The 24,986-nt window shown below is 36.7% G+C and overlaps 4 protein-coding genes across 6 annotated transcripts in view; 1 reads left to right on the top strand and 3 right to left on the bottom strand.

The window, feature by feature from the left end:
- Positions 1 to 902: 902 nt before the first annotated feature.
- LOC103144961 (claudin-4-like) lies at positions 903 to 5,403 on the bottom strand. Of its 2 annotated transcripts, none has more exons than XM_007562154.2 (3): positions 5,277 to 5,403; positions 2,107 to 2,224; positions 903 to 1,675 (listed from the first exon to the last, which is right to left on the bottom strand). In XM_007562154.2, the coding sequence occupies exons 2-3, from the start codon at positions 2,221 to 2,223 to the stop codon at positions 1,223 to 1,225; spliced, it is 570 nt and encodes a 189-aa protein (XP_007562216.1). In that variant the 5' UTR covers position 2,224; positions 5,277 to 5,403; the 3' UTR covers positions 903 to 1,222. The 2 variants fall into 2 exon arrangements, with proteins under 2 accessions (XP_007562216.1, XP_016531919.1); XM_016676433.1 differs by lacking the exon at positions 5,277 to 5,403 and adding an exon at positions 3,917 to 4,105.
- Positions 5,404 to 6,763: 1,360 nt separating this feature from the next.
- LOC103145010 (claudin-3-like) lies at positions 6,764 to 8,097 on the bottom strand. The gene is made up of 2 exons (XM_007562223.1): positions 8,080 to 8,097; positions 6,764 to 7,425 (listed from the first exon to the last, which is right to left on the bottom strand). The coding sequence occupies exons 1-2, from the start codon at positions 8,095 to 8,097 to the stop codon at positions 6,922 to 6,924; spliced, it is 522 nt and encodes a 173-aa protein (XP_007562285.1). The 3' UTR covers positions 6,764 to 6,921.
- Positions 8,098 to 10,949: 2,852 nt separating this feature from the next.
- LOC103144962 (claudin-4-like) lies at positions 10,950 to 15,010 on the bottom strand. 2 transcript variants are annotated; one of them, XM_016676429.1, is made up of 3 exons: positions 14,032 to 15,010; positions 13,041 to 13,184; positions 10,950 to 11,979 (listed from the first exon to the last, which is right to left on the bottom strand). In XM_016676429.1, exons 2-3 carry the CDS (start codon positions 13,170 to 13,172, stop codon positions 11,476 to 11,478), a joined length of 636 nt encoding a protein of 211 aa, XP_016531915.1. In that variant the 5' UTR covers positions 13,173 to 13,184; positions 14,032 to 15,010; the 3' UTR covers positions 10,950 to 11,475. The 2 variants fall into 2 exon arrangements, with proteins under 2 accessions (XP_016531915.1, XP_016531916.1); XM_016676430.1 differs by lacking the exon at positions 14,032 to 15,010 and having other exon boundaries at positions 13,041 to 13,192.
- Positions 15,011 to 18,174: 3,164 nt separating this feature from the next.
- The window catches only part of ppp1caa (protein phosphatase 1, catalytic subunit, alpha isozyme a), an 18,528-nt gene continuing 11,716 nt past the window's right edge, over positions 18,175 to 24,986 (top strand). Inside the window, exons 1-2 of the mRNA XM_007562152.2 lie at positions 18,175 to 18,348; positions 18,604 to 18,715. Coding sequence (XP_007562214.1) covers positions 18,661 to 18,715 — 55 coding nt within the window. The 5' untranslated portion in view covers positions 18,175 to 18,348; positions 18,604 to 18,660. The remainder of the gene's footprint in view (positions 18,349 to 18,603; positions 18,716 to 24,986) is intronic.

Genomic DNA, 24,986 nt, shown 5'->3' with positions numbered 1-24,986 from the left:
AAAAATGTAGCTCTTTACTGTGGGCCCTTTGTCTAACAGCGTGTGACTCTTTCTCGACCTTGGTAAAGCGTCTCAACACTATATGTCATGTTAAGGCTTTGTTGCAAACAGCTGATATCTTTGCAATGTAACATTGCTTCTGTACTTGAAGTGGTTTTATTTTAACTGAAACCTGACTGTATTAGAAGGGTGCAACCAGGTAATATTTGAAAGTAACTATTGTGATTGTGAAATTAGTTGTTGAGAAACTATTGGTACCAAAGGCAAACATTTATTTAAAATATTTTAAGTTTATATGTTACAATTGGAAAAATTCACATTTAGTTCACTTGTAAAGGTTATGGTGCATTTCAGGTCCATCCTGATATTTAAACAAAAGGTTAATATCCTTAACTTTTCTTTAAAGCTTCATTCTAACCTATAAATAAAGGTAGACAACTCTTCTGCATAAGATTTAAACAGAAGATGTTCTATTATGTAGTTTAAAATTATTTTTGTTGCATTTTTAAAACATCTTCATTTATAAAGTAATAATCTAAGTCTTCTGTGTTTTTTGATGCATTTTATTCTTTTTACAAAAACGTGTATCTGAAAAACTAACGGTTTTTGGTGATTTTTGTAAAGAAAAAAATGGATAAAGCCACTTTAGTAAATAGAAAATAATATAGGAGGAAAAGAGTATTTGAAAAACATAAAATAGTTTCCTGAGGCGTATCTGCTTGGTAGCGTTCTATAATAGAATAAAGAAATCATGGCATAAATTAAGTATGAGAGATTAAATTAGCAAACAAAATTATTTGTGCAGTTATGTTGAAACACTTTATACATCTTAATATTTCTTTTGAATGTCAAAGTTTAAGTGACATTTCCAAGAAAAAAAATATGCGATTTAAAATTTTTTGCCAAAATGAACTAAAAAAAATAAAGAACTTTTAAAATGTTGGAAATAAAAATTTAGAGAATACATTTTTATCTTCCTTTACGAATGGATGAAATTATGAAGATATGTTGATTCAGTTATTCTATGGATAAATCTCTGGTATTCTGTGTTTTTACCAAATTACCTCCCTTGTCTACGTGTCTATTAGACTCCAGTATCTTCCATAAAGCCTCTAAATTTTGCTGTTTGGACTAGAGCTGGGTGATGTATCGAGTATATTTTATGTATACTTTATGTATCAGGATTCTGTTGGACACCAGTCCCTTCCATTAAGCCACTAAATTAAGCTCTGTTGCTGAAGAAGATGGCGGCTCCTCCAGAGCTTCTGGATCCAGATCTGATTAAGTAGCAGAGCAGACCTCCAATCAGCATCAACATCAAACCAGTTATAAAGCCGATATAAGTGCACATTCCCAGCTTCACTGTCTTTGGTGCATTTCTAAAATTATTTGAAAAGCAGCTGACCGGGATGATCACCAGCAGGCCGGCCAGTATCAGTCCCACTCCGGCCGCCAGGATCATTTTGGGTTTGGTGTCTTGGTTCTGAACACATGGGGTGAAGTCGGAACCAAAGATCAGGAAGAGGAGGCTGAGAATACCCAGCATGCAGCTGATGATGGTGAAATTCCTGAAGGCATGAATTTCATTTGATAACCTGGAGTCATCATGCGTTCTGCACTCCTGCAGTCCAGTTCTGTGCTTCACACACTCCTTCCACAGACCTTGATGGGTTTCCTATCCACCCAAAGACAGAGAAACAGATATTTACATTCACTTTATTAAGCATGCTCTGATATTAAATCTGATAGAAAAATCAAATGAATTTCGTTTTACTGAATGCCAGAATTGTTTTTATTTCTTTGAGAATCTTTTTAAACTCCCATCCAAACCAGAAGTTTATATAAATTAATATCACTGAGTCTTTAAACAGTTTAGAAAAGAACAGATGATGTCAGGAATCTGTAAGTTTCTGATGAGGCGTAAAACTGCAAAGTCAATATTATATTTCATTTCTACAGCATTTTTATAACAGCTGTTATAAAGACATTCTGGTTAAATTATACAATAACACATAAAATAGTAGTTGATTAAAAAACATAAAAGTTAACTAATCATAACTATCATGCTAATGTCATCCATAAAATGCCTTTTGATTATATTGTTACCGAATCATCATCATTATGTCTCACAAGCCATTCAGGCAGGGCGCAGCAGATGATGACTCCAATCAGCCCAATGGCGTTGAGAACCACAAAAACCATCTGAATTGCTTTTGATGCCATTCTGCAAAAAAGAAAAATTAAAAAACTGGATTAAATCTTTTTCTGCTAAATATTCTTGGGTTTTCCTCTGGTTTTTGGTAACAATCATCCAACCATTGGCATCATCCTCTATGCAGGATTGGGCCTCTATGCAGGATTGGGCCTCTATGCAGGATTGGGCCTCTGGCAGCGATGTGCACAGATACACACTAGAGGGCGCCAGAGCTCCTGCACACTAAAAACCACAACAAGTTCAAGTGTTCTCAATTGTCAAAAATCTGTTTAACAACTTTAACACAGAACATGTTCAACATTTAGCAGCCTACATAAAAAAACAGCTACAAACAAGTCCAAACTTAACAGATGTAAATTCAGTGGTGGATTCAGTCACTTCCAAATTTCCAACTGTGTTATTGGGCAGCACACATCCACAAAATTTAAATTTGGTTTAGATCTATGGGTCTCCCATGGTGCAAGTTAGAGGCACATCCCCTTTCAACAGTTTGTAGTGGGGGATGTTTCTGAGCTGATCCTCTTCAAAACTTGTATATCTCTAAAGGTTTACAATGAAATTCTGTCTTTTGACTCCTCACCCAGTACCAAAGTTCAGGCAGCTTGGGAACTTGAACTGGGTCTAAATTTTGGAGAGGACTGGTGGAATAATGCTCTTAAGAAATTTCATATTGGTTTGGTCTAGTAGGCTTCCCCAGTCATTCTTGACTCATTTGGTCCAACATTTTTGAAAATATAAATTGGAAGTGGACTTGGTTGCTCCTAAAAAAAAAAAAAAAACTTAATAAATAATAAAGTAAGAGAAATTTCTTATAAAATTGTTCAGAATGTTTATCCTGTTAAAACATCTGGACCCTATGTGTACTTTCTGTAAAATTAATGAAGAAAAGCTTCTTCATCTCTTTTGGGATTGTAATTACACCAAAATATTCTGGAGAAATATGCCCGTTTTCTTTCATAAAAAAAAATCTCTATTATTTTTAATACATAAGGATGTTTTGTTTGGGATGGAGAAATGTAATCTTGTCAAAACAGAATTTTTATGTTAACTTTTTTATTATTTATGGTAAATATCATATTCACACCTCCAAATATTTACAGCAAAAGCCTAATTTCCAGATCTTCTATTAATATCTATATCGAATCCTTAAAATTAAGCTTAAATGCTAAAGCCATTCAAATCATAACTGTCCTTAAAGAACTGCAACCCTCGAGCACCGATTTGATTTTGACTTTGTAAAATAATTGTTCTATGTTCTGTAAAGCCCTTGGATGTTGTGTCTGTGTTTGTAGTTACTAGTGTTCTATGTTGTTCTTGTATGTTCCTTGTTTGCAAAAACAAAACAAAACTTTACAACATAGTAAGCTCAGCAACAGCAGGTGTGCTCCTTCACGTACAAGTGACTGGTGGATGGATGGTGACAAGATTTACCCAGAATGCACTTGGAGACAGTATGGACGATCCACTTGTAATTTTGTGTATCATAAAGTTAAATGTAAGAGTAAGAGTAAAAATAAAGCTAGTCATGAAGCACAACATTTTATTCAATATTTTACATCCACTGAGTCACTAAAATCAGTCGGTCTGGTAAAGTTTTTAGCAGCCATGAGTCAAGAATGCCTGGATCAGCTACTATATAACCTACTGGGTTAACACTCCTTATATTTCTACATACGCCATATTCAACAGAAGTGGGCCCACCTTCTCCAGCTCTCATCAGCCATGATACAGGATAAAGGGTTGGATCACTGACGTCACATTTTGCCTCGCATCCGGGCCCCTTCTAGGCCCGGGCCGGGGGCCCGCCGCTCCCCCCAGCCCCCGGAGCTCCGCCCCTGACTGTGGTACGCTCTTCTGCTGCTCTGAGGCTCGACCGGAGACTGCAGCAGTATGTTTTTGATGAGAGAAAGACATGATATAAAATCCATAACAGCCCAACCCCTTTAACAAAATTAGTAATTTAGATCAAAATTATCAAGTCAAAGTCCTGATTTTCAGGAATTGTGTACAAACAGCTCTGTCTCCATTTATTGTGATATGACTGGTGTCATAAAGTTAATTATGCAAACATGAGTGTGCAGGTGCCCGTCCTGGATTGGCTCCCAGTATTTCTGTGTTTGTGAGGCTTGGTTTCTCGTTGCATCTGCGTGTGGCATATGGGGTGTGTGTGTGTGTGTGTGTGTGTGTGTGTGTGTGTGTGTGTGTGTGCGTGCGTGCGTGCGCGCGCTTTGCAGGTCTGCGTGTCGCGTGACAGTCGGTGCCTTGTGGTTAGTCAGCTGGAATGTAAAAGGGGTAAATTCTCGCATCGAGCAAAACCAAAGTTTGAATCGCCCGATGGATTTGAACGCTACGATTACTTTCCTTCAGCAAACATATGTGAACTTGTTTTCCCACTGGCTATAAAAACAGCAGTTATAAAACCATTGATGAAAAAGTAACAATGTGGACAAATCAGTGCTGCAGAATTACAAGCCAATCCCCAACATTTGATTTATCAGGATAATTGAAAAAGCTGCTTCAACAGTGAAACGGTTTCTTAACAATGACCAGTCACTTTGATGTGTTTCAGTCTGTTTCTGTTTAGGCGAGTAATTATCTTTGTGCAGTTTTAGCAGGAAAAGGGAAATATGAGTCCTGGATGTTTTTAATATGTTCAGTGAGTTTTCCACTTTTAATTCCCCAAAACTCTCCACAGTACAGACACTGGCCTAGTCAAAGTGTTCATTGACATCCATAAAAACAGGCTGTGGGAGACCCACAGTGCTGGTTCTGCTGGACCTCAGTGTTGTTGGTTTGGACTCTCCGGTCCGGTACTCAACTGATTCAAATCTTACATGGATTCAGAATAACTTATTTCAGGCACTGAATGTAAATATGATGTGAGCCGCCACCACCCTACATGTAATAAACATGTAATAAATATAAAATGCATGAAAAAGTAAATGTAAGTTACAAAACATATATTCTTGATGGATTTCCAATAAATTTAATTGAATGAGACAATTTATTTTTTCTGCCTTAGTGAAATCTGTTGGGATTAAAAAGCATAAAAAATGCCTACCTTTTTAAAAGACTCAGTTGGATCAGGACTTGGAGGTTCTTCTGTTAAACGAGCTGGATTATAGATTGGTGCCAAATATATGTGGTTCTTGCTTCACATATGTAGTGCAGTACGGAAGTTCAAAGCTGCCTAGTCTTTTACACGTCTGCTGTGGTTTCATGTTTTCAGCAAACGGAGCGTCTGCAGGCATCAGACAGGATGTCACCGTTTGTTTTTTTAGTTTGCTGTCACCGTTGGCAAATATTCAGCAGAGGGTTTTGATTTTGTTTACATTGTAAAACACTGCAAGACTCAATATCTGGATTTCAGGAATCAATTTGTCAAGTTTTGTGGAATTTTTTTAACCTAAAAACTGGGCTCTGCAGTTTTGTAGATTGGATAAACTCCAATCTACAAGTTTTTGGGGTAGTTTTGCAAAATATGCCAAAACTGCTTTATTTCTTCATTCCAGACAATAAAGAAAGAAAGCAGTAAAAGCTAAAATATCAGAAAGAATAAAGTCAAACTCTTAGCAATTTTTGTTTTTGAAACAGAAGATGTCTATAACAAATTGTGTTAGCTTGGAGGTTTTTTTTATTTAATAATTGTAGCATTCAGTGAATTTTGAGAAGGCCGGAACTGATGAGATGGTTTATTAAAGCCATCTGAGCAAGCCATCAACCACCATAAGAGCTTCGTCCTTTATTGGCTGAAGCTAAAATTAAGATGATTTGTCTGTTTTTCTGACTTGCTGTTAGCCTTTGCATTTATGTCTGTTAACTTTTACTATGGCTACTTTATACAGAAGATTACCGAAATAAAAGTATTGACCCTTTGCACGTGACGTCATGCTCTGCAGAACTCCGCCCACTTCACCATGATGGACGTCAAAACATCGTATGCGCTCTCGAACAAGTAGAAGCCGTGAATGAACTGGTAAAACAACTTGGGAAATTATTTTCAGTTGCTCTGTTCAATACTCCCACTCCTCACTTCCTTCATGGCGCTTCGAACGACTAAGGTTGCATCTTGGACCCAAAGTGCAACCCAGAGTGACCCAATTCTGATATTTTTTCCATAATGTGACCTGTATCAGTTATCCAAGCAACATTGGCCTCTTGGATGTCTGTTGCCTATCCGATTCAAATGTGGCCTAACGTCCAGGTCACATTTTTCCCTGTTCTGTGCCCTGTTATGCCCAACTGCGAAGAAAAACAACAACCATAACAGACTATAATGAAGATTAAGTATGCTGGCTCCTGCAGGACAACAACATTAAAATCATAAAATATGCTCCACCATGTTTACTTCCTCAAACACTGAGCGCTACTTCTTCTTTATGGCGGTTGGTAAAACTATGAGCACACTCTCTGTGTGACGGTATTGCGCTCACGTGGTCGCAAAGGGTCAATAGAACTTCAACAGTAGTTACATGAAACAGAAGCAACTACACTCAGTTGGCCTTTACAAAAATAATCAAACTTTTCTTTGAAACTAAGCCTTCTGTGTTTTTAGATGCTTTATTCCTTTTACAAACATGCCTGTTGTTACAAAATTGAAAAAAGTAGAAAATAAAGAGTACATGCCTCCCAGCACCAACAGTTAACATTAAGTTAAACCCTCTTGTCTCCCCGTCTATTGGACCCCAGTCCCTTCCATCCAGCTTCTACATGACATCGTCGTATGCAGCTGAAGCTCTGTTGCTGTAGTAGGTGGCGGTTCCTCCAGAGCTGCTGGATCTGGATCTGCTGAAGCAGCAGAGCAGACCTCCAGCCAGGATCAGTATCACACCAGCTGCCCAGCCGATATAGATGCACGCTCCCAGCTCCCTCTTCAGGGAGTCGTGCACCAATGGGTTGTGGAAGTCTCTCACAGTGTTGTGTGCCGACCAGCTGACCGGGATGATCACCAGCAGGCCGGCCAGCAGCAGGCCCACTGCGGCCATCAGGCTGAGTTTGGGCTTGGCCTCTTCGTTCTGAACACATGTGGTGAAGTCGGCACCAAAGAGCAGGACGAGGAGGCTGAGCCCACAGAGGATGCAGCTGATGACGGTCATGGGCCGGCCGGCCTGAAGGTCAGAGGTTAACACCTGCATGGAGTCGTACGCTTTGCACTGCTGCTGTGCAGTGCTTTGTTTCACACAGTTCATCCAGAGACCTTCATACTTCACCTAACAAAGACACAGACATTTACATAACTATAAAACACATTTTCTTCTCAGTGCCTGACATTAAATCGGATAGAATAACCAAATTAACTTCTATTTACACAACATTTAATTTCCCTTTATTAATCCCAAGGGGAAATTAAGTGTTGTAACTCATGAAGAATCTAAATTTATGAGTTACAACATTTAATTTCCCTTTGGGATTAATAAAGTATTTTTGAATTTGAATGCCAAAGTATTGGGAGAGTTCCTATTTTGAGAATTAACTCTCTTTGATCTTGCAGAAGTTTACATGATCTAATGTTACTAAGTCTTTAAATAATTTAAAAAAGAAAAAGACTAGAGACTTCTGTTTTGTGTGATCCTATGCAAAACAAATTACATAAATTAAAATAGCCTGAAGTTTATAAGTGAAACTTTGAAGCCCAGATGATGATGTCAAGACTTTTCTGATGAGATTATTTTTCGATATGGATATTATGGATATGTTTCAGCCAAAGACAACTCAGTGCTTTTACATGGGAATTAACAACAGCATACTTGAAGATAAATCAGATTTTTATAATAAAGTTAACGGTAGGCAACATAAAACAAAAGGTTTTTAACGTTGTTTTAAAGGAGCTCGGTGTGGGAGCAGTCCTGCAGTGGACAGGAAACTTGAGGCTCCTTCAGCATGTTTCGTTCTGATTCTTGGAGTGGTGTGTAGGTTTGATTCAGATGATCTTAAAGGTCTTAATAGTTTATAGGACTGAAGAAGACCAAAGTTGAAGTCAGGGGTCTGACTAGGAAGTGCTCTGAAAACTGCTGGTGAGATTTTAAACTCTATTCTTTGAGCAGTAGGTAACCATCATAAGGACCTCAGAATTGGACTCAAACGCTGATCTCTTTATTTTTGTAAGCACTCAAATAATATCTCCTGTCTTAATTTATTATTTTTTTATTGTTTTGATAGTTCTGGGAAAACAGCTTTAAAGTAATCGAGCCTGCTAAACACAAAAGCATGAGATGAGAACTAAATCAGAGCCAAATTCTGTTGGGACATCAGTTGTCCAAGTCTGGCAATATTTTTTTTAATTTTAGGTTTGTAGGTGATGAAGACTTGGCACATTGTTTAAACCATAAAACAAGACTAAACATACAATAATAGCTGACTAATAAACCATAAAAGTTACCTAAACACAACTATGATCATTGCAACCATAACAAGCCTTTTGATCGTCTCTTTTTAACACAATATTTAGTTACCTGTGAGGTAACGATGTTTGGTCCTGTGAAGGAAGACATTTTCCACTGAGGGACGGTGCAACACCTCATGACTCCAATCAGCCCGAGGGCCCCAAAGGCCAGACAAACCATCTGAGCTGCTGAGGATCTCATTCTGCAAAAGATAACAGCAGAAAGCAAATAATTAAAGAAATTATTCCCTGTCTTCCTCCGGCTTTGGTAACGGTCAACCATCCATCGTCATCCTCTTATTGAGGGTTGGGTCACTCAGGTGGTGGGATCATTCTGGGGGATCCTGTGTTTTTTCCAGGCCACAAGGAATATATAGTCTCTACAGGGGGTTCTGGGTCTGCCCTGTTTTCCTGCTAGTGGGACGCCGATGCCCGATAAAGCGGACAACAGGAAGGGCCAGGCTACATTTGGTAGCCTGTATTTGAGATCCAACAGAGACAATGGAGACAAACAGCAGTTGTTACAAACTTACCCCTAAATCCAAAGCAGGAAGCGTTGGAAGATTTGAGGATTGTTGTCCAAAGACGGCATATAATTCCTGTCCAGATCTCACAACAAATGGAAATGTGTGTGAGTGATTATGTCCTTTGCCGTGTCTTATCCAGTCCTGACCTTAAGGTTATGTTTAAACAGATCCATTGTTTGGAAACTGCTGGTGCTTTTGGACATTGATTTGGGAAACGTTACACAGTTAGACAGCACTTCGTCACTGCTTAGGCCGCACCACTAAGGCTACCTTCACACAGCAGGTCTTGATGCTCAGTTTGGATTTTTTTATGTGGCTCTTCATGCAACTAATTGCACCACCACCATCAGCCTGAACCGTTGATACCAGGCAGGACGGATCCAGGCTTTCATGCTGTTGATGCCAAATTCTGACCCGACCATCCGAATGTTGCAGCAGAAATCCAGACTCATCAGACCAGGCGACGTTTTCCATCTCCTACTGTCCAGTTTTGGTGAGCCTGTGTGGATTGTAGCCTCAGTTTCCTGTTCTTAGCTGCCAGGAGCAGCACCCGGTCTGGTCTCCTGCTGCTGTAGCCCCTCCAGGTTCAACATGTTGTATGTTCAGAGATGCTCTTCTGCAGACCTCGGTTGGAACGATTTGAGTTACTGTTGCTGTTCTATCAGCTCCAACCAGTCAGCCCATTCTCGTACATACACATACATCAATGTACCTCCAGTTACAAATTACCTTCAGATCAGAGCTGAAAATACATACACACTGATTAACATAAATTAATAGTTGGAATAATTTAAGTCATTCGATTAATACGCATTATTTTTGTACTCATTTTTTCTCTTAAATTGTGCAATATTAGTACTTTGCTTAATTTCTCTCCACAAAATGTATCCACAAAATCCCTCTTTAAACTGATATCACATGCATGTAAGAGGTCTGTAAACTTAGTTTCTTTAAATTACATTTTCCTCTCAGGTCACACCTTCACTCTCTACACTTATTAAATTTTGAATATTCTTTGGATGCATATTCTTTTTAGCTTTAAACACCAACTTATATTTCAGTTAAATAAGTTTTTTCTTAACATTGAAATAAGTAAAGAGGAAATTATTCTTACCTTTATCAGGTGCTGCAGATTCTTCTATTTATTCAGACTTTAAACAATATGGATCAGAGACTGAAATAATGATCTATATGTGGTTCGGACTTCTCTTATACAAACTGAATAAGGAAATTCAAAACTGTCTTGACTTTTTTGCATCTACAGTGGTTCCTGTTCTCAGCAAATTGTATCTTGTGGGAATTTAAGTTGTAAGACATAAATTGTGCTTCTTCTTTTTAAGATGACACGCACTTTTGCAGACTTTATGCAAAAAGTTTTTACTTTCGCTGTCAAAGTTTTGTGAGCCTCACAAGATGAATATAAACATTTATCAGTATTTTTGATCTTTTTATAAATCAAATTAACTAGACTTTGATTATCTTTATAAGTTTTACAAAGTAAGGAAATTCTTTGAATTAGGAGAAGTTATGTATTACCAGCAAAAACGGAAACATCAGATAAAAATTTCAGACTAGATTGCAACATCCAACAAATACTGCTGTGTTTGTGCCTACATGAAGAAAACCCTCTAAATATGATTTTATGACAGACCAACCCAGACTTGTGCATCATTTTATATTTGAAGCAACATGTTACAAAATGGAGCTAACAGCAAGTCAGAAAAACCATAATGCTGCATTTTTTTGTTAGTGATTATAACTTAGCTTTTTAGCTTCAAATTATATACTTTTAAAAAATGCAAACTTCTCTGAAACTGAATCTGTCTTTGGTGTTTTTCAATACATTTTATTCATTTTTCCAAACATATCTGTATCTGACGAAGCTTTAATAATTTCTTGTGATCAATGTACAAAATGAGAAACAAAACTAGTTTTATGAATAGAAAGTAATGCAGAAGCTTGAGAAACACAACAATGAAAATGTTTCCTGAGGAAAATCTGGTTGGCAGCAAAGAAATCATGAACATAAAATGGACTAAATCAGGAAACAACATGATCATTTGGGTTATTGTCTTGTAATTTGCCTGTAACAATCCATGTAATATGTCATTTAGCTGCTTAGAGAGACTTCTTCATATGTATTTTACATTAATATGTCACAAATTTCTAGAAAATTCATGGAAATTCAACTATTTTGCCAAGATAGAAAAAAAAACAGCTCAGAAACTGTTGGAAATAAAACTTTACAGAGCTCATGCCTTCCAGCACCAACTGTTAAAATTATGGAGATAATAATCAGATTCAGATATTCTTAGCTTAAAGTATTTACAGTTTCTGGTATCACACGGCCTCTACACGTAGTTCTTGTTTGGCGCTGAAGCGCTGTTGCTGTAGTAGGTGGCGGTTCCTCCGGAGCTGCTGGATCTGGATCTGCTGAAGCAGCAGAGCAGACCTCCAGCCAGGATCATCAGCACGCCGGCTGCCCAGCCGATATAGATGCACGCTCCCAGCTCTCTCTTCTGGGAGTCGTGCACCAATTGGTTGTGGAAGTCTCTCACAGTGTTGTGTGCCGACCAGCTGACCGGGATGATCACCAGCAGGCCGGCCAGCAGCAGGCCCACTGCGGCCGTCAGGCTGATTTTGGGCTTGGCCTCTTCGTTCTGAACACATGTGGTGAAGTCGGCACCGCAGAAGAGGATGAGGAGGCTGAGCCCACTGAGCATGCAGCTGATGATGGTCATGGCGCGGGCGGTCTGCAGGTCAGAGCCTAACTGCAACAGGGAGTCGTACACTTTGCACTGCTGCTGCCCAGTGCTCTGCTTCACACACTCCATCCACAGACCTTCTTGGCTCTCCTACACCCAAAGATGCAGAAGCAGACATTCACATGCACTGTATAAAACACATTTTCTTTTCATTTCCTGTAACCCAGTAAACACTGTCAAACTTGTAAGCAATCTAGGAAAGGCCAAATGATGTCAGGACTTTGAGGGTTCCTGATGAATTCACAAGATCTGGATTAAGTAGAAGCAAGTTTCTTGCTTTGTTTGGAGGAAAAATGTAGAAAACTTGTAAGTCACAAAACATCAACCAAACTTGATTTATATTCTGTGGATGTTTTGCACCACGAGGGACTGGTGCACTTCACATGGTCATGAGGAAATAACGATGTGGAAATGCTGAAGCAGGAACCCAAGACAGGAAGTTAAAGCTTGGGCTCCAATGGATCTTCCACTTGGACAGTGACCCAAAGTATGCAGCCTTAATAGTTACTAATGGACCACTGTATGTGCTGTACAAATGCCCAGGAGCTCTGCTTGGGTTGCTAAGTAACGGGCGGAATTCCACTGGGGTTGTTAGGTAATGGGCAGAATTCCACTGGGGTTGCTAGGTAACGGGCAGAAATCCACTGGGGTTGCTAAGTAACGGGCGGAATTCCACTGGGGTTGCTAGGTAACGGGTGGTGCCTGCTGATCTGGAAGGTTTTTGGAAGAACACATTTTCTAGACATGAACTTATTGCCCAAAAACAGCTGGATGGCTTTTTGAAACTCTTTTGGCTGTTTTCAGAAGTTGTTGAGACCAAAATGTTAATACAAAAACGTGCAAAATGTGAATTTTGTATCATAGGTCCTATTTAAGAATGTTCAGTATGTTTGAGCCAAGAAGTGAAGATTAAAAGGCAATTAAAAAACTATTTTCTTCAGTCATTGTGGCATTTAGCCACTATAAACAGGTAATCCTAACTGACATTAAATAGTGAAACCTACAATAATAATATTTAAATTACTTCCTGCTTGCACCATAAAATATTATTGCATAATTGTCGAGTAATAAAACATAAAACCTACAAAAACAACTTTTCTGATCACTTAAGTCATAAGATATATTTTGTTCTCTGAATCATAAATGCTTACCTGCGCCGTCACAATGTTGTTTCCTATGAAGGCTGACACTTTCCAGAGAGGAAGGGCGCAACAGACGATGACCCCAACGAGCCCGATGACCCCGAAGGCCACACATGCCATCTGAACAGCTGACGATCCCATTGTGGAAAAAAACTACATGCATAAAGGTAAAATAAATGTTAAATGTCAGTGGGGGTTTTGTTTCCTTTTTTTTTTTTTTTTTTTTTTTTTTTACAAATTTTGAATTTGTTAGGCATTAAGATAAGATTTTCTAAAGCTACCTGAATTAAAAACAATGTTCAGAATGAATCTTTTATTGTTTCACTCATTGTTACAGTTAATCTGTGTGTTTGTCAAAGCTTCAGCTGGATACACTCCCTCAGACAAAACACTTATGTGGTGCATGTTGCCACATAATCTGTGGTTTAAGCAACGTTTTCAAATCAAAGTCGTGCCCAGACAGGCCTGAGATCTCCACCCATTAAAGGCTCGGCCACTGCCTCACAACGTCCAGCAAGGGAGATGCAATTAAAAATAATTGTGACCATTTTGTGAGTATTTGATCACATCAGGGTACCTGAAATCAGACTTTTTAATACCAATGTGTGCAGAAGAATCAGTCAAATTTGATTTAAATGTTAAAATATCTTGGATTATTCTTTTTTTATTATCAGACATTAACTATTATTTTTGATTAAATTGAGATTCTTTAAATCAGAAATCAGAGATTCTTTAAATCAGAAATTCTTTAAATCTTCTTTACAAAAATGTTGTAAAGAAGCAACAACCCATATGAAGGGTGGCACAAAAAATGTAATTAATTTAATTTATTTAATTTAGTTTTGAACATTTAAGGCAAATTTACTCCAAACTGGATGATTAAATTCCAGAATAAAAGAGAAAAAAATAATTTATCAAAGATTCTTTTAAATACCTTTAAAACATTTATTTCTTTATTGTTTTCTTTATGCTCTTTCTCATATTGCATGAAAAGACTTACCTAATTGTCTTCTTTGAACACCTGTAGAGGTCTGGAGGCTTTTGTTGAAGATGTTTTCCGATGCGCGGCCGTCTGGAAGCTGCAGTGTGAGGAAACAAACGTTACTTATAGAGGAATGTCAGGTGTAGGCGGAGCTACACTCCAGCCTGAGAAACACTGAGGAAATATGGAGCTGAAACCAGTTCTGACCTGTTCATGTTCCCCTCTCTTTCCCCTCTTTTTGGAAACGGAGTTCACAAATTTCCTGGAAAAAAAAAAAGAAAAAACCAACAAGAAATAAAATCTCATGCATGTTTTTATTCTGTTGCAGCAGTGATGCTGCGTAGTTCCTCCATTTGTATCCATCACAAGTTGAAAAAAAAAAAAAAACACTAAATGAATCATCTGGAAGATTGGCAGTTTTCTCCATCAGTTCACCCAGTCGGCATAAACAAATCCCACGCAGGTTTCCATAGCTATCCTAGCTCCCTCCACACCTGTCTGTGTGGAAATCGATGACGAAGAGGAGGAGACGAAGACGAGAAGCAGAGACCGTGAGGTCTTGACTCATCCAGCTGGTTTCATGGATCACGAGAAAGATGAATGAAGAAACAGGGAGGGATGTCGGCTTTAAAAATAGACGTGTTGGTAGTTTTGGTTTGCATAACATCAAAATCAAACATTAAAAACAATCTGATAAAGAGAAATTGTAGAAAAATTGAAAGATTTTTATAGTATGAGACAAATGTTGGTGTGTTTTAGCCTCAGTTCATTAATGTTCTGATTTTTAACAGTAATAATTCTGATTCTCACTTTGAATTAATCTGATTATTTCTGACATCAGACATTATTTAACCTATTGAGAAAATAAAGACATTTAACCAATCTGGCCAAACGTTTGTGCCATCTTCCATCCAGCATTAGAGATGATTGAGAAAGTCTTTGTCAACAACAGGATTGAATTTTCATCCTTTGTTCTTCAAATTAAAGACTTTTCCCAACATAAATTGTCTGTTTAATCATCTCGACCTGAGTTTTATAGGAAACTTTCTTTTTTAACCATTCTTGGCTGGATTTGAATGGAGTTTATTGTCCTACATAAACACACGAGCTAGCTTAAACCCTGAAAGACCAAGTGTTGTAATATTACAACATCTTTATTTCAAACCACAAAGAGTACAAATATTGACCTTTCTTTTTTTTTAACCCAAACTTGGAGATTAAACCTCATTGATCGATGGTGGAACGCTACTGGAAATTAGCCAAACAGAACTGGGTCGGAACCAGTTGCATTTACTGGACTAACTTTCTTATTTTCACCAGCAATAATTCACAGACATTGATTCTTACTTTGAATTAACCTGATTATTTCTGATATCAGATAATATTCAAAAATAAGGGAAAAAACACATAAACCATCATGACCAGGTGATGAATCAACCATATGAGATAACTGAGTTGAATGTTGGTCTTTTATTCTTCAAATTGTTGAGTCATCTCAACTCAACTTAAGTTTGGACTTTTGTAGGGAACTTCATTTTTTTTGATCAATTAAAATCTGGATTTGATTTTTCTTTGTTATTGTTCTGCTACATAAACACAAGCTCACTTAAAAGCCTGTACAACATTTCTATTTCAGAGAAAAAAGGAACGAATGTTGAGCTTATTTTTCCTGATTTTTGTTTTTTTTAACCCAGACTTTGAGATTGAACCTTATTGTTCAGTCTTAGAAAGCTATTGGATTGGAGGTCAGGTTGTAAAAAGTTACTTGTAGGAGTAGTTTTACTACGCTGTACATTTTACCTTTGCTTGAGTAATATGTTCCTAACACATTGCTACTTTTACTTTAGTACATTTTCTGGATACTTTATTTATGGAGATTAACTTCAATAAATGAAGAAAAATGTTTTAAAAATTAATGAGATACAAACACAGTTATAGATGACATTAAAGTCCGACTTGTTTTTCTGAAGTCTGATTTTTTGTGTGTTGTTCATTCTACTGAAATATGTGACGACATTCAGATTTCTGGTTTTTATGACTCCAAAGCGACTCACAGGCACAGAAGAAGAATGTTGACATCACAAATCAACGCTGCTTTTACAGCCATAACGATGGATGCTGATGCCCAAAAATAAGATAAAGAAGCTAAAAAAACAAAAAAGTGGAAAGAATAGCAACAATGTTTAGCAACAGAGTCTGAGTTTGGGATTGTGATGTGATGCGCTTCACCGATGGACTCCATTAATAATTTCATGATTACGATTTTTTTCAGTCATTTTTACGTCCGTCCAGCTTCCTCTGGTGCAGAATGATGATGCACATTAATGGTGTAAAAGTCGGATGAATAAAGTCGGATCATTCCGACTGCAGACGACTTGAAAACAATCTAATACGTATCTGAATTAGTTTCACATATGGAACTGAAACAAATCAAATTTTGTTGGAGGTGAGAAGATCAGAATCGGGTCACATATTGGGCAAAAGAACCTGCTGTGTGATTAAACGGACTTTAACAGCTGGATTAAATGGAAGATGACGGATGGATGGATTGTGCTGTTCTCAGCAGAAAGCTGAACATTTGTTTAATTTTTTCTGTGTAGAACTTTCTTCACCGCAGGGATGAAACACAGTTTGTTTCATTCATGAGAGACGGAGTCCTGCACTTATCAGCTCAGATGTCACTGAGGCGGTTTCCAGATGCTAAGCGGCTCCTCGTTGAGGAGCACCATCAGGTCAAAAACTAATTTATGGATCTGACCTTTGTTTGAACTCAACGATTGGGTTTGCAGAATCCTGCAGTAAGTTGATAAATATTCATATATTAACCTTTATTTCTGACAAAGTGATCGATCTTATTAAGAGGGTTAAAAAGCTCATTAACGTAAAGTTGCTCAGTAAAGCAAGGAAAAAAATGGACAAACTTGCAGATATCCATCCTGGAAGCCGAAGGAAGACTGAACGCATTCCTGAAAAGATTTTTTCACTGCAGCTTTCCTGCAGTTACACCTCAAGTGAGCAGCATAAGATGTCATAAGAGTCAATCCAAGCTATAATACAACCACAAGCTAGAGAGTCTGAGTTGCACAGGCCTGCTAATCTGGTTCAGACGTGCTGGAACATAAGTTGCAGGACAGTTACTCTTGAGGAGTTGAAGACGTCTGATCTGCTGAGATTAGGCAAAACGAATGTCCTAATATTCCTCTCTCTGGATGCGTCAACCTTGTGAAATGTTAGAGAAGACTAAGCAGCAAAGAGCTGCTATATAAAATAGAAGAAATGCCAAAATTGTAAGGCTTTAAATATCTTTGTGAGAGGTTATACTAATAGTTGAAGTGTTCATGATTATGTTTTGTTTTAATTTATATTTTAAATGCATAAATCATGTTTTAAATACTATTTTACTTTACACAGGTGTTATTCTTATTTTTTAAGAGAAAATCTAATTTCTTCAGAGGATAACTAACGCATGAAACTCATATTTATTCCATTTTTATTAGTTAAGCATTGTCTAATGCAAATTGCTTTTGGTTTCTTTCTAAATTGAATTGAGCACTTTGAGATTGAAGATTTCAAAGTGAATTACCTATCAATAAATGATAATCTTGCTAGCTGGCTAATTGAAGTACACTATATGGATTAATTACACAGATGACAATTTGCTCAAGTCCTACTTATACCTTGTGAAAATGTTACATTTAACAAAAGAAAATTACACCAGATCAATTTCTGTCCATTTTTATTAGTATGCATTAATGAATATGTTTTTTTTTTCTGAATATGTTTTTTTTTTCTGACAAATACAGTGAAAAAATTCAGTCAGTCAAGCTTTTATTCATGTTTTAAACAACTTTAAAAACATACACATTATAGACTTTCAGAGAGTTTAAAATAAAATAAAATTGTTGGGTAAATAAAGTCACGAATAGTTCAAAGCTATCAGCTGTGGTTTTAATAAATTATGAAAGTCTGCAACTATCAATTTTACCACTAGGTGGCGACGTTTAAAGCTTTTCATAAGCTCACCCTTGCAGCCGTTAAAAACTGCTGTGGGCGGAGTTTATTTTTAAGACAGACATAGCAAATAGCCAATCAGATGCAAAGGAAATGGGTTGAGTGACCAATCAGAGCTTGAGAAGGCTGGGAAGAGTTGGGTTTGATTCAGCCTCGTATGTCACCGTAGACGCTCGGCTGAAACGGCCCTATTTTAAAGTTCCTGGGGGCGAAGAGTGGAGCGACCTGGACAAAGCAGGAGAAAACGGGGCCAAGATTTAACCTTGTTAATAAATAACTCATCGTTTTCCGTACCGGGAGGGCAGTTGCCGCTCTAGAGAAAAGGTTCGGGAACATTTTGTTATCTTAATGTGTTATTACAGCGCTTAGCAGTCGCGGTACTGTTGTGCCGATGCTACTAAAAAAAGTGTAGCTTATGCTACTTGGGTAGCAGCTTTAGCTCGGATTAGCTCATTGATTGTGCTCCTGTTGCTCGGTTTTGTCGGTGTCGTTTGCTTCTGAATGCGACCGACTACATCTGTAAAGCAAATTAATAACACTTGGTCCATCTTCTCTTGTTCTTTGTTTTGAATTTTAAAGAGGTGCGACGCATAAAACCGAGGTCTCACTTCCCGATAACGTCAGAAAATTCAGAAAATGGCGGAGCCGGACAAATTAAACATCGACTCTATAATTCAACGTCTTTTGGAAGGTAAGGGGAATCCAAACCAATGTGAAGCTTTATATTCTTTCGATGACGCTGTGGTAAAATGTTTTTAGACCTTTACCCGGGAGATCGGTGCTGTGTGCGGTGAAGTAGCCTACATTAGACCGGCGCTGCTCTTATTGGCAGGGGTTGGATTTTGCCAGATCAAAGGTTGAAACTGAATCAACTCTGCGTTTCATAGATTTATTTCTGTTTGTACAGAGAGTTCCCTTTTTATCACAGCCTGTTCTCACTCTGTTTTCATTGGAGATGTATTTCGGTTGTCAAATTAAAAGAAATGCGTGACGTTACAGTGACGTATTGTAGATACATTACGTTTTTGTCTTTTATGAATCTATTCTGCTAAACTAGTTTCATCTACAGACTATATAAGGTCTTTTAGAAAGCGAAATCTTAACTTGACGCGTAAATAATTTATGGATTTATTTTTACGTAAATACTATAAACAAAATTAATAAAAATCATTGTATTAACTCCTAACATCACTTTTTCCTCACTTCTTTAACTTGCTGCTTCTGGTGTAAATAGCTTTACACATTCACAAAGAGAACTATTTAAATTTTTATTTTTATTGCTTACAAGTACTGGAAGCCCTAAGTTTAAACAGGAATAAAGAACATTGCTAAAAATGCATAAATGGGAAGTTGAGTGAAAGAAAAAAGTTCAGTTCCAGGTTCACAAGTAACAGATTTGTGCTTCTAAAGATGCTCGTCACAATTAACCAGTTGCATGATAAATCAAAATGATATTCTTTGAAGAGATGTCATAACCCATTTTATTTATGACTTTGGTTGTTTGTTGTTTTTATTTCCATTTTATGTATTGCTCTTGTATGTTCTTGTATTTTGGATATTTAAAATATCTTCCAGTTCCAGTGTTAAGTGCTCTTTAAAAAACTAAAGTTTATTGTTTTTTTGGTAGGGTGAAATTGACTACTTGAAAAAAGTCTGGAAATAACAATAATTTCATTTATTTCAAAATTTACTGGGGAAATTTATCATCCAGCAAAATTTGTGATCATGACAGGCCTAGATATCACTTATATTTGTGTTGTTTTTCTTATATTTAGCCTAAACAAGCGTATCAGAAGTCCACGCTGTTGGCTTAAGTTTTCTGAATAGAAAGAGGAATCATTATTTGACCTGTCAGATTGTGATCTCTAGCTGATTGGTGTGTCTGTGATGTTTTACTGCTGGATTTGGTGTTTATATTTGTAGAAACAAAACTTGTGCTGATCTAGCGCCTGGAAGAGTTCAACCTTAAACTTCCCCTGATTCAGGAAGTGGTAAAAATATTCTGCACAAACGTGTCACGGCTTCAGAAAGCATGATCACTAATTTCCATATATTGAGTAAACCTGCCCCACACGTCAGTTTTATGCTTTTAGGAATAAACAGTTTGTTTGTTTTTCCCCCACGCTGTTAATCTTTGGACTCAGGCTTTACATTTAGAGTTGGAGTCAAACCAGTACAGTAAAACACCTCCATAGTGCTTGTAGACCCTAAATCGGCTGCTAATTACTGCGATTTTCAGACTTTTCCCAAAGCTTAATACTTCACCAGACGTATTGGCTTAAGTGATTTATCGTTTCATATGCAAGATGCGAAACAAAAAGCTGCAGTTTGTGCATGCGTGAGCAGATACAGAACAAGGAAACAGCCTAGCATCTCACTGTTATCAGTGAGAAAACAGCAGAATCACCGTTGACTCACAGCGACTGCAGGTGTGTTTTCTGGTGTTTGTTTACACCACATAACTGGGAGCCAGCAGAGCATAAACATGATGTACATCTGCTCTTAAGGAGAGTTTGAAAGGAAGCAGCTGACTAACTCTTTCAGCACTTTGTCCTTTTCAGAATCAACTCCAAATGTTTTTGTTTAGTGTGAAGTTTTGGGTGGAGAGATTTAAGTTTTCTAAAAGTAACTTGTTAACCCATTGTTATGCTGCATTGTTCAGGGAAATTGTTCTTTCAAAGTAATTCAGATTTTTTTTTATTTCTGTGTACACACAATAAAAAGTTTGCTGGATGATAAATTATCCTATAAATTATCGTGATAAATGATAATATTGTTATCTTGGTCACTAAATCTATTAATCACGTGATAAATTAAAATGAGCTCAAATATTTCTATCATTTTTCCCTTTTTTCTCTTTCTACAAAAACTAGATGATAAAAGTTTTAAGTCTGGCGATTTGGTCTCACTTCGCCTGTAAGGGGTAACTTTAACTTTGTTGATTTGTTGTTTTATTTTTGGATATTTAAAGTAGCTTTCACTTCTAGTATTAAATGTTCATCAGAATTTAAAGTTTTTGGATCTTTGCGAATGAGTTCTGGCATTATTATGCCACTTGTTATCATTTATCGCAATAACTTCTGGGACATTTTTTTTCCTGTAAAATTTGTTATGGTAAATTTGAGACCATTTTTAAGTAATATATTGATTATAGCATTATGCTGCAGGTTCACCGTCTCAAAGATAAATGAAGTTTTATTTTGTAAAGAGCATCTAGCACTGGAAGACGGTTTGAACATAGAAAAGATAAATGAGGCAGAAATAAAAACCACACATCCAGAACCAAAAATAAAATGGATTATAAACTAATTTGTCCTTAAAAAATATATTAATCATCAGAATTGCAATTATTGAGCTCATTTTAATTGATCATGCAGTTAATTGGTTAATTTCCTATTGCAGCAGGCTCATATAAAGACAATAAATCTCAACTTCAGTCTTATTGAAAAAATGAAAACTACATTTCATAATGAGGAGGGTTAGCAGTTGCTCAGGTTGATCTAATAGCTGGTTGGTCTTGTTGGCAGAATCATCCAGACTCTGTCGGGTCGTAACTTCTCAGTGGAGATGTTACTGTTGTTGTTTATGGGTCTAAAATAGGGGTGCACCAATTTATGGCACCAATTCCCTTGGTTTTGGGTTCTGTGCTCTTCTGTTCTCCCTTAGAGAGGTTTGACTGAGACCAGGCACGTCTGAGCGTCTGCAGTTAGCAATAGTTGCCCCACTGTTGCAAACTCTGTAGCTTTCTTGCTACATTTAGCCACATTTCAGATTTAAAAAATTGGTATTGGCCAAATTTAGAATCAGCAGGTCAGACTCTTTAAAGGTCGGGGATCGGCCAGAAAACTGCAATCAATGCATCCCTAGGAAATCTCTATAAATGGGGCTGCCACTGTTTGTTTCTCCTTCCACTCAATTTCTATTAATACGTTTAATACGTTTTGTTGCGTCCAGCTCCTTCAGCAGTGATGTTTCCTGGCCTACCTTTTCTCTGGAACGTTGTCACTAGTTTACTTCCTTACAGCTTTATTGACTAAACTGGAGGAGGAAAAGATGCATTTCTGTTATAAAACTAAATATGTGCTCTTTAATTAACTAAAAAACTTAATTTTGAGTTTTTGTGAACTGAAAAATTAAAAAATTGCTAATTATTCTTTAAAATTCTTTGCAAAAGTTACAACAGTTTTCTTCTCCATTTGTGTGTGTGTGTGTGTGTGTGTGTGTGTGTGTGTGTGTGTGTGTGTGTGTCTTTAATTGGGTCAGAACCTGAGCTCATTGGCTGGTTCTGTTTGTGGCGTTCTTCTATAACAAACAGCAGAAGGTCTGATTCCTCTCCAATGAGTACGACCTTCCCAAAAGCTGAAGTCTCAAAGTATTTACTTTAAGTTGAACAAAGATCGGGACGCTACCTATGATATTATTTTATTTTATTTTATTTTTTAACAAACGACACCTGGCAGAAACGACATGAAGGAAAAACATGAATTTAATCCATTTATTGCTGATTTCTGTTTCCTTTTGTTCGACGTTTGAAGCTGCAGCCTCCTGGTTTTAATATGCAAACTTTATGCAAAAGCCAAAATAAATTTCCCTACATCCTGTTTAATAATATTTACTGGTGTAGATAATTTGAATGTCTCAGTTTGAGTAGAAAAAACTAGAAAGCCAATGTTTCATTTTGCACTCAGACACAAGACTCATTTTTAATGCATTTTTAACTAAGTCCAGTAATATTTCACACTGTGAATTCGTTTGATTTTGTTTATAAATGTTTAATAATAAGAGCTCAGTTTTATTTAGGTTTTTTTTATCATGCTGTAAGTAGCAATTTATGGATTTCTACAAAAATGTTTCCGTTGTAGAATGCAGAAAATGACCTTTTATTTTGTTTTTAAATCTAAATAAAATTTTTTCAAGAAATAATCAAAAATTAAAAGATTTGTGATAACAAATGACTCGCGTCAGCCATAGAAGTAATTTAACTTTGGTAAAGAAAAGATTCTCACTTGGTGCCTTTTTTATTTTGATGCGTTTATTTTTTAGCTTTTTCAGAAAAAGCTGTTGGTATAAAAATAGTTTTGTTTTTTTGTTTTGCTCTTCCACAGGAAAGTGGTTGTTTTATTTATGTAACACAAATATCAGTCAGGAATATTTTATCTGGACCTAACCTGGTTTCACTTTGTGCTGCTTTTTTAGCATTCCTGAGCTTTAGGCAGTGAGAAACGTTAAACCTGGAAACATCAGCAGAGAGAAATACTTGAGTTTAAAAACAATTTAAAATAATTAAAGTCAGAAATAATGGGAAATACCTGAACTGTCAGTATGATGGCCTTCTCTGCATTTAAAACACATTTATTTATATCAAAGTTTCTGTTTTTTTGTTTCATTAATATGGATTTTTTGGAGGGGTAAATGTGTTTCTTTTGATAAATTTACTGCAAGATTTAAATATCTGAGCAAAACAGGCAGCTAATTTTGTACTATAGAGAGACACTGCAAGTTATTTATTCTGCTAACTCATAAAAAATATGTTTAGAAGCATAAATTTAAGTTCATTTAATATTTATACATGATGCGAGGACAGTAGAGTATGAAACTGTTTTATTCTGACTTTAAATTCAGGCTTTCAGGTTTTTTATCCCCTTTTAGTTCATTGAAAATGTTCATTTAATCACTCAGACATGCATTTACACATCCAGATTTCATGGTTACGGTTTCCACTCAATGTTAAAAAATCTTAAATTAAGGCCTTAAAATGTCTTGAATTAATGTAAAAAAAAAAAAAAAGAAAAGTGAATTAGCCTTAAATTTATTAATTGTAGGTCTTAAATGTCGTGTTTACTGGACTATTTAATTGTGGATATTCTGTTTTCATTCTTATGGGACGTTTCTGTCAGAAAAGTTTGAGTTGCACAGACACACCCAGGAGATTGAGGCTATCGCTAACTAGATGCTAACCTAGCTAGCTTTTTGCCGTCTTGAGTGCAAATTTATCATTGTTTGGCTTCATTTAAAACATTTTTGTCTTGGTATAGGCCTTATGTTTTGTTCATAATGATCTTAAAAAGGTCTTTAATTTGAGTTGGTGAAACCTTGTTTTTAGAGAACATTAGAGATTCGATTTTTCACATTAATATCATCTTAAAAACTAATTTTGTAAATGTTTTTGTACTCTTCAACACGTTATTTTATCAGTTACTTATTGTTAAACCATGAGCCGGTTAGGCCTGCTGCAATAAATCAATTAATTGCATGATAAGTTAAAACAAGCCCAATAATTTACACTTTTATGATTTGTTGTTTTTCTCTGTCTACCAGAAACTGGATGATAAAAGTCTTCAGTTTGGTAAAATCTAATCCTTTTTCTAAAGGACAGTTTTGTTGACAGAGACTTCATGATTCATTTTATTTGTTGTTTATTTTGTTTTATTTATTTATGTTGGATATTTAAAATGTCTTCCAGTTCCAGAGTTAAATGTTTTAGTATTTTAAGTTCATTCATCTTTGAGAGTGTGTTCTTGCATTATTATGCCATTATTACCAATGTATTAGTTGGAAATTGTCTCAAAACAACATTATTGTTTATCTTAATAACTTCTGGAACAATTAAAACCCAGTAGCCTTTGTTATCCTGACAGGTCTGATTATAGCTCCAGATTTCCACACTAATGTCATGTAAAAGCTCATATTTTGATGTTTTTGTGCTCGTTCTACGGGTTTATTTGTTGTTCTGGGTCGGATGGTGACGCTCTGCGTTCTCCCAGACCCTGTAATGAAACGCGGTTCTGTTTGTTTACCTTCTAATGAAGTCTCTGTCCGGTCTGAGCTGCTGATCGTTCGGTTCTGAAATCGCCTGCTGGGAGTTTGACTTTGACTGCAGGACATGCTGGAGTGTTTGTCCATGGATTGTTGTACTTGGACCGTGATAAGGTTGTCTGCCAAGCACAGGAGAAAACAAACAG

The sequence above is a fragment of the Poecilia formosa genome, unplaced genomic scaffold, assembly GCF_000485575.1.
Source record: "Poecilia formosa unplaced genomic scaffold, Poecilia_formosa-5.1.2 Scaffold134, whole genome shotgun sequence".
Taxonomy (NCBI): domain Eukaryota; kingdom Metazoa; phylum Chordata; class Actinopteri; order Cyprinodontiformes; family Poeciliidae; genus Poecilia; species Poecilia formosa.
Note: the sequence above shows the minus strand (reverse complement) of the source record. Positions and strands in the feature narration are given on the sequence as shown.